The sequence below is a fragment of the Nanorana parkeri genome, unplaced genomic scaffold (genome assembly GCF_000935625.1).
Source record: "Nanorana parkeri isolate BGI_ZX_2015 unplaced genomic scaffold, ASM93562v1 scaffold2874, whole genome shotgun sequence".
Lineage (NCBI taxonomy): Eukaryota > Metazoa > Chordata > Amphibia > Anura > Dicroglossidae > Nanorana > Nanorana parkeri.
Window position 1 is genome coordinate 84632 of NW_017309142.1, and position 8892 is coordinate 93523.

General features: G+C 46.6%; 1 protein-coding gene across 1 annotated transcript in view; it reads right to left on the bottom strand.

The window, feature by feature from the left end:
• LOC108802456 (integrin beta-2-like) overlaps positions 1-5444 on the bottom strand; it is a 14823-nt gene extending 9379 nt beyond the window's left edge. Inside the window, exons 1-5 of the mRNA XM_018574311.1 lie at positions 4982-5444; positions 4573-4703; positions 3668-3852; positions 1221-1462; positions 211-424 (exon numbers count right to left, since the gene is read on the bottom strand). Coding sequence (XP_018429813.1) covers positions 211-424; positions 1221-1462; positions 3668-3852; positions 4573-4703; positions 4982-5444 — 1235 coding nt within the window. The remainder of the gene's footprint in view (positions 1-210; positions 425-1220; positions 1463-3667; positions 3853-4572; positions 4704-4981) is intronic.
• Between the last annotated feature and the right edge of the window lie 3448 nt (positions 5445-8892).

An 8892-nucleotide genomic window follows, 5' to 3' on the forward strand; every position in this document is an offset into this window, starting at 1 on the left:
TATATTATACACACATATATTATATTTTTTTCAACTATACATTTGTGCAGTATATAAATGTAGACTTGTGTATAAAAGCACATTTTATAATATTTTTATTAAGCAAAATATTGAGCTATTTAACATAATAGAAGATTGACAATGCGATTTAGCAGGGATCATCAGTTTTCCCTATACAGTGTTTGTAAAGAGATAATCATGAACACCTACCCAAAACGTGGACACTGAGAAGGGCAGCCAGGACAGGTCTCACAGAATGGCAGGATATACCCTTCCTTACAAATACATTTGTTACACTCACACCTCCCCCGACCACTGCATATACTTCCTCTGGTGTTTTTACAGTTCTTGGTAGATTTAAGACATTGACATGCACTTCCTTCATAGCCATTATTACATATGCAGTTGCCACAGTTACATATCCCTGTGAATTAAACAGTATTAGAATACAGATTAAACACAGATTGCTTAAACACGGTCTTTGTTAAGGAGGGACAAAGGGGACATTTGCCACGGTACATGGTAATCTATATATTTGGTCTGAACAAACCCAACCATGTGTTCTGCTTTGTGCATTCCTGCACATTATCTTCTTCCTGCATGTAAGGGCAGAATCTGCTGTGTGACCCTACTTAAAATCTTAGGAACAACTTCACTACCAATAAGTCTCCTTTGTATTCCCAAGGCAAACTTATGTGTGATAAGTTTTTGGGAATCCCACTTAATTTACTATTAATGGATCTGTATTATACTAAGATTTACATAGATTTTCTATGTTTATGCCTCCACAGCCTCCCAAATGGTGCCCCCCTCCCAACATCAGACACCAGGGTAGCCTTTTTAGCCGGGCTATTATGGCTATAGTTAGGTCATCTGCATTGCATTAACCATTTCTGGATAAAAAAGATAAATACTGATATTTAAACTTTTTTATGTACAGGTAAAAAAAAAAATAGCAAGAGAGATTTCTCATATTTATCTTTTGTGATTTTTGGCATGCTGTACGCTAACAGACTGAATAATACATATGTTAAGACTGCCCACTATATACAATAACTGCTCACTGAGCATGGGCTTGTTAAATTAGATTACATATTGCATTTGAGAAGCTATGTGAAAGTTAAAGTGATTTTCTGTCTCTACTCTAGGGGGAAGTAGAGTGACACGGCTGGCCAAGGGCAGGGCAACAATAAGAAAAATGTGCATTAAACAGCACCCACCTTGTCCACCGCACACCATATTGTTAAACATTTCACAGTTCCAGTTGTCACACTGGCAATATTGGCCATAGATCTTTTTTGGAGGTTCATTTGGATTGCAGGTACATTGACCACATATGCACTCCCCGGCTCCAGAGCACACGGCTGAGCTGTTGTCCTTTCTACAGCTCTGTTCTAGTTCCTGATTTGTTTTCCCACCGGTTACACACTCACAGCTTTTCCCCACATGATCCTTGTTACAGCTGAAATTTTAAATTGTATATGTTAGTTCAGACTATAAACTCATATGTATTATAGTTTTTTTATTCATTAGATTTTTTATTGCAAAAGTCTAAATTAAAAAAGATAAAAAATAGAGCATTTCATACCCAAATTACGCTCATTAGAGTAGTATCAACATTACTAATATTATCATCTACAAAAAAAAAGGAGGCGGGAGGGTTGAAGGGCAAGAGGGAAAGAGAAAAGACGAGAAGATACATTGATTCCTCAAATCCAAAATACTTCATTAAATCTATATAATATTCCTATATCAAAGAAAGATGGCAATAAATTAGGGGGCTACCATTCCTTGTAGGTGATCCACATGTGTCTTAAATTCTTTCATAGTATCCCAAATATCGAAATCCAAATGCACTATAATAATTTTTTCATAAGCATTGTTTGATCTATCATATTATACCACAAGGTAATTGGCGGAACCATTAGGTGTGCAAGATATCAAAGTAAATTAGGTTTTGATATGTTTATTAAAAAATGGAAAAAAAAACACTGACCCACATATGCTAAACCATTACCTTGGCCTAATGCTTAGGCTCACCCACATAACACTCTCATTTGAACCCTAAAGTTTATCCTACACCCTAATAATAACAAATCACATCTGACTAATGCTTAATCCTTAACCCAGTCCTGAACCATAACCTGCCCCCATAACATAACCTAACCCTAACTCTTTAACCTCTACTGAGAAAGTATGGAGCTGCCATTGCTAACTTTCTGAAAATAGCGGTAATAGTTCCCTGGCTATCATTCTGGTTCAATGACTTACGTAATCTGCATTAAAAGTATTGCCAGAAAGTGCTACCACTCTAGTGTAGAAGTCAAGAGTGCCAACATACACCCACTGCCAAATGCAACTGCTTTATAGATAAAGGGCAGTTGGCCAACAAATCTTTTTTATTTTTTCCTATTGTAGTCCTTTAATACTAGAGGTAAAAGAAAGCAATTATATTTATTTTACTGACTTTTCAGCAACAGCAGGGTGAATAGTCAGCTGCCATCTCTGCTTATCAGGGGCATAACTAGAAATCACAGTGCCCCATAGCAAAATTGTGTATGGGGCCCTGGGATTTCTAGTAATGCCCCTTGCAGAGCCCACCTGATATCCCAAACAGCCCACCTGAGGGTGACCCTGCAGAGCCCGCCATAGACTATTCCACCATCCTTCTCTTCCATCATCGGGCCTGCCTCCTCTTCCGCTGCTGACGCCGGGCCCAGCCTTCTCCTCCACAGCTGCTGGCTGTCACTGACTTAGCAGCGGCTGTGAGGAGGAACGCGCCGCTGCACAGATCACTGACAGGTTGTCGGTGATCTAACAGCGACACGTTCCTCCTCACACCCCCAGTGACAGCCAGCAGCTTGAGATGCTATAGCGACAATGGCCCCCCTGTGCCTCGGGCCCCATAGTGGCCGCCTGGGTCGCTATGGCGATTGTTACGCCACTGCTGCTTATGTTGCAGTCTCCTACAGTGGCAGCGTGTCAAATCACTATAATAGGTGAGTCAATAGGGCTGCTAGCCTTGTCCACCTGCTGATTGACTGCTATCTGCGTTCAGCTGAGAATTTTACAACAACTGATCTTCAGCTGATAGAGGGATGCCAGGCGGAAAAGAGTGCCGACATCGCTACCCACGCAGTGAATTTCAAGGATTCAAAGCATGTATACTCGGCTTAAGGCACTCTGGAGGTCGCAGGCACACTGATGTCATCAAGTACACGGACCCCTGCATAGTACATGAGAACGCCAAGGAACCTCCTACAACCTGGAGTGTCAGGGGGAATAGGGGAGCAACGGCTGCTGGGGGAGCAGGTAAGTAACAGTGCTTTTTTTTTTCTGGCACTCTAGGTGTAAATGAGCATTTATCCCTTGCAAAATGAGAACCACTGCAAAGGAGGATTTTTCTTTTCCCCGGAGTTCACCTTTAAGTCTGATTTTAAGTAGTTTTGAAGCAGCTGCTAAGTTTGCCATCACTCTATAAAGATATAGCATGGATGTCACTGACTTTCGATCGCGAAACATGGCGGGCTGTGACAACTTTTTATTCTACTGTCGGACGACTATATATTCTGTTGTTTCTTTCAGCAGTTTCTCAGATTTCCTCGTTACTTTTCTTCTGTTTTTAGAAATCAGCCTCATCATGTAAATACGAACATCATACATTTACCTGCAGATCCCACATACAATGTTCCCTTGGGCGTTGCAGGCCCCAGGCTCTGCTTCATCCCTGCAGTCACAGTCACATGCAGTTGTGATGCTAACTTCCACTTTGTCTGTAAATCCCAGTGGACGAATTAAGAAACTTTGATTCGGAAGACACTTTCTTGCTGTTATCTTAACTTTGAATGTGATCTGAAAAAAAACAATCTTATCAAAGACCAATATAACGTTGGTAATCTGCACAAAAATACATTGATATATTTCTAAACATACACACAAATACAGTTGCAGGAATAATATAGGAATTCTGTATTTTTATATGCATAGCAAAGCTTGATGTCAAAGCATGCCTGTGCTTCCTGCCATTAAAGCAGCTCACCATAGGGATGGTCCAATAGTAATGCCAGAAAGGTGGCAAGATTAAACACTATCAGCAGGGCCGGATTTACTCTCCCTGCCGCCCCAAAGCCGGGTTCCACAATACCCGTGCAACGGGCATACTACTTGGAATTTCCTACTTGTGTCTATTAAAATGCTGGAAAGGTGTTCATTGATGAAAAAACCTTGCATACGGTGTTGGAATTCTGTATATGGAATCGCCTGCTTTCGCCACGAATGAGTTATGGTTTGCTTAGCCGCTAAAAATATAAAGTTGGCCAACTGCCATTGTGACTTTGAGAGTTGTGGAATTTTAAAGTGAAGTAGGGCTTGCCAGGGATCTTTTGAAATAGGGGTGTTAAAGATGGAGGAGAGGAGCTTGTATATCTTAGACCAAAATCTGGCTACAAACGGGCACGTCCACCATGTGTGCATAACATCACCCAAGGCTTGACATCCCCTAAAGCAATTGCTAGAGTTAGCTGGGTGAAGGTGGCAAAGGCATGACGGCACAAGGTACCATCTGGAGAGTACCTTATAGGCTGCCTCTTGTGTGGTGATATTGCGGGAGCACCTGGAGATGGCGTTCCAAATTGATCCCCACTCCTCAGAGGGCCTAGTATGGTGAAGATCCCGTTGCCAATTCAAGACATATCGGTGGGTGGCTGTGGAGGAGAGAGCATTGAGCTGAGAGTATAAGAGAGAGATGAGCTTCGGGGAATTAGGCGTGTGGAGGCAGATGCGCTCAAAAGGGGAGAGAGTTAAGGGGGTGGCGGGCTTAGGGAGTAGGGATTGAATCCAGTGTCTGATTTGGATATATCGGAAAATTTCTCGAGGGGGTGGCTGAGCTTTAGCTACTATGGCGTCCCATTGGAGCAGTTTTGAAGGAAGTTGGAGAGGGTGGCAAAGCCGTGTGTGTGCCACCATGTAAAGGCCGACGGACTATCCATCGCCGGGGGAAACATAGGGTTCCCCATGAGAGTAGTAAGGTGCAGATGAGGGGAAATTAAGGCAGCCGTATATTTAGTGGAGTCCCATATCCGAAGGGTGTGGGTGAGAATCGGGCTGAGAAGTGAAGGGCGATGAATGGGGGTGAGCCACGGGATAGAGGAGAGCGAGCATGGGTGTACATACGGAATCTCTAACAGGGTCCAGAGAGGAGGATCTAACTGGATATGAAGAGCGGCAATGGATGCAATTTGTGCAGCCTGGTAGTATTTCTTGAGATCAGGGACCCCCAACCCCCCCTGGCGGCGATGACAGTACAACGTTTTCCGGGCCACCCTGGGGCGTTTATCACGCCATATAAAGGACATGACGCTGTTTTGCATTGACCTGAGGGCAAAATTTGGAATCGCTACCGGGAGGGTGCGAAAGAGGTAGAGTAATTTGGGAAGAAGGGTCATCTTGACCGCATATATGCGGCCTAGCCAGGAGATGGGTAGGGTATTCCAGGAGGTCAAGAGGTTTTTAAAGGGAATGGAAAAGGGGTATATAGTTTGCCGAGTATAAGGAGTCATAGGATGAAGACAAATGGATGCCCAGGTATGGGAGAGAACGCTGGGCCCAAGCAAAGGTGAAGTTGGCTTGAAGATGGGCAACTACTGGTGCGGGGAGGGAGATGTTTAGGGCTAGAGATTTGGATTGGTTTACCACAAGACATGTACTAAGTGAGTGGCTAGGATATCTTTGAATTTTTTATAGTAAAGGTTGGAAAAGCCATCTGGGCCCGGAGATTTCGCTGATTTAAGGGTGGCGATGGCAGCCAAGACCTCTGCCTCTGTTATGTCCGAGTCCAAGTCGTCTCGGCATGAGGAGGGGAAAGCTGAGAAAGGAAGGTCACTAAAGAGGCGATCAGCTGCAGCCGAATCAAAAGGGGGGGGGGAAGTAGATTGAGATCAGATGAGTTTGAAAAAGCTTTACGATGGTAGCGGGATTGGCCGTGACTCCGCGTTGGGGGGTTCGAAGTTTAATCACATGTTTGGTGGAGGGTAGCATGCGGAGTTGTTTAGCTAGAAGAGGACCCGGTTTGTTAGACCGCATATAAAAAAACAGCTTATTCCAGCGTAGTTCCCTTTCTGCTTTCTCATTATGGAGTAGATTAAGCTCCACCTTGGCGGAGTCTACTTGAGCTTTTAGGGCCGCCGTGGGGGAGGACTTCCAGGAGCTCTCTAAATCTAATAAGTCGTTGGTCAGGGTAGTTATTCAACCGGTTCTGGACTTCTTGAGGTGGGAGGCTAGGTTCATTAGCTCCCCTCTGATAGTGGCCTTATGGGCCTCCCAAAGGGAGACGGGGGAGGAGACCGAGCCTTCATTCAGGCGAAAGTATGACTGTAAAGCTGAGCGGATTGTGGAGAGCGAGGTCTCGGAGGAGAGGAGGGATTCATTTAGGCGCCAGTGGTAGTGTGGGGGACGGCCGAGGATAGTAGAGCACTCCGCAACGATGGGGGAATGATCTGACCAGGGCACAGAAAGGATGTTAGCTTTCTGAAAGGAGGCTAGAGAGCGTTGTGGGACCAAAAAGTGGTCGATCCTGCGAAAGACTGCGTGTGGGTAGGAGTAATATGTGTAGTCCCGGGATGTTGGATGCATTTCACGCCACAGGTCAATCATGCGATGGGTCGTTAAAAGGGATCGCATCAGTTTGGATTGGGCTGCATCTTATTCAGGGGGGACGGCACCAGTGGGTGGGGTTGTCCTATCCACTGAGGGGTTCAAGACTACATTCGAGTCCCCTGCTAGGATGGTCAGACCTTTACTATGGTGAGAAATTTGTTGCATTAGGTGGGAGAAGAACCTATGTTGGAAGGTATTAGGCGCATAATATGATACTAAAGTGATATCTGTATCGTACAGGGAGCCCTGGAGAATAAGGTAGCGACCAGTGGGGTCAGCAATTTGTTTATGGCAAATAAAAGGCAAATTGGAGCGGAAGGCTATCACCACTCCCCTCTTTTTTTCGCTAAAGCTAGCTGCGTAAAAGTTATTATAGCGCTTGCCTAGGTATCGAGGGCAAGAGGACACGGAAAATCTAGTTTCCTGTAAAAACAAAACGTCAGCCTTGCAAGAGTGGTAATAGCCTAGTGCTTTAGAGCGTTTACCTGGAGTGTTGAATCCCTGCACGTTGTGGGAGATGAGTTTCAGATTGTGGGGGGAGGGGGCCATCACGAATTAATGGGAAGGAGATAGCCAGTAATGTTCAGAATGGCAAAATATGGGGTGTCCCCATTCGCAAGGGTAGCCCGGGGGTAGTCGTCAGCAGCAAGAGGGAGAGAAAGGAGGGAGAGTAAGAATAGGAAGAGAAGAGCAGGGAAGGGGAAGACACGTCGTGTGAGGGTCGTCCATAAAGGACCAAACTGCATCTCAAGTGCAGTTATGGTGGGGTGGGTTGCCCACCTGGGCACCTGGGCCAACATCGGCTAGGAAGTAATGCGAGGGGAAGGGTGGGAGGGGCAGTCCTGGGTAAGGTCCCATTAGCGGCAACGAGAGCTTCGTGAAGAGCTGGGTGAGTAGCCATTGGGGAGGACAGCGTGGTCAGAAAGGCCCTATCAGTGGGGGTAGAGCATGGGTCGGCCCTGTGGGGGGCGGGGTGGAGGAGGGGGGACGCCATCGTCCTGTGAGATCCTGGAAGTATTGTGGAAAAAGAACGGATGTTCCGCATGATGAGTGACAATTCTGAGCTGGGGGGAGGTCCGGCAAAAGGCAAGGGGCTCCTCCAAGGCCTAACCAAGTGTCTGAGCAATCATCAGAGGCCAAGGGAAAACTGGAACAGGGATTTGGAGGCCGAAGCCCCTCAACATGGGGCACGGTCCATCAATGGAGAAACGGATCACGGTGTGTGGTCCAACTGGAACCGAGGTAGCAGGCAACGGCCTGAAGTGTGGAAACAGTGAGGGCCATACTCACAGAATCAAGTGGGATTGGAGGCCTGACCACGAGCAGGATCCACGGAGAGAAGAGCCGTCTTCTTAGCTGTCACCGGGGTCCAGATAGGGGTCAGGCGACGTGGAGACAATCGATCAGGGTAGGGACTCAGCCGTTTAGGAGGCGAGGGATCCAGGCCTAAATCGGACAGCAAGTGTTAAGCTTCTTCCGGCGTAGAGATGTTGTGAGATTTCCCATTATATTGGAAGACTAGACGAAAAAGGTAGCCCCAGGCATATTTAATCTGGTGTGAGCGTAGCATGGCCAGAAAAGGCTTGAGGGCTCTCCGCTTCTGGATGGTGATGGGGCTGAGGTCAGCATAGATCTCGTAGGTGAAGCCTTGGAACATTAGGGTGCGTGCCTTTCTGGCGGCCTGGAAGATGGCGTCTTTAGTGTGGTAGTAAGTGAACTTGACTAGCACATCTCTGGGTAGGCCGTCTGAGCATTTAGGGCCGAGGGAGCGGTGGACCCTATCAAATTCCAAGCGGTCAATAGGGATCGCCGGTTGGAGCTCTTGGAAGAGTGCGGTGATGGTAGAAGGTAAGTCTTCTATTCGTTCAGGCACACCACGGATCTGCAGATTTCCCCTTCTCGCTCTATTTTCGAGGTCTTCCAACTTGGATACCGCCGTCGAGAGTTCCGCTTGCATTGAGGTGAGAGCGGCAGAATGAGCGTTCACCACGTGAGTAGTGTCATCCACCTTAGTCTCTAGGAGGTCGGTACGCAAGCCCAGGTCCCTAAGCTCCCTTGAGAGGTTGGCAGAGATCGTATCAGTGGCCATCTTAAGTTCGGCCTGTAGCATGGACTTAAACCTGTCCAGGAGCTGGGCATCTCGCAGATGGAAGTCAGTGGCGACCGGGGCCGGGGAGCGAGCGGCTGAGCTGCTTGGAGAGGAGACAAGCAAGTCGGAGGGAGTCCTCGATGGAGACG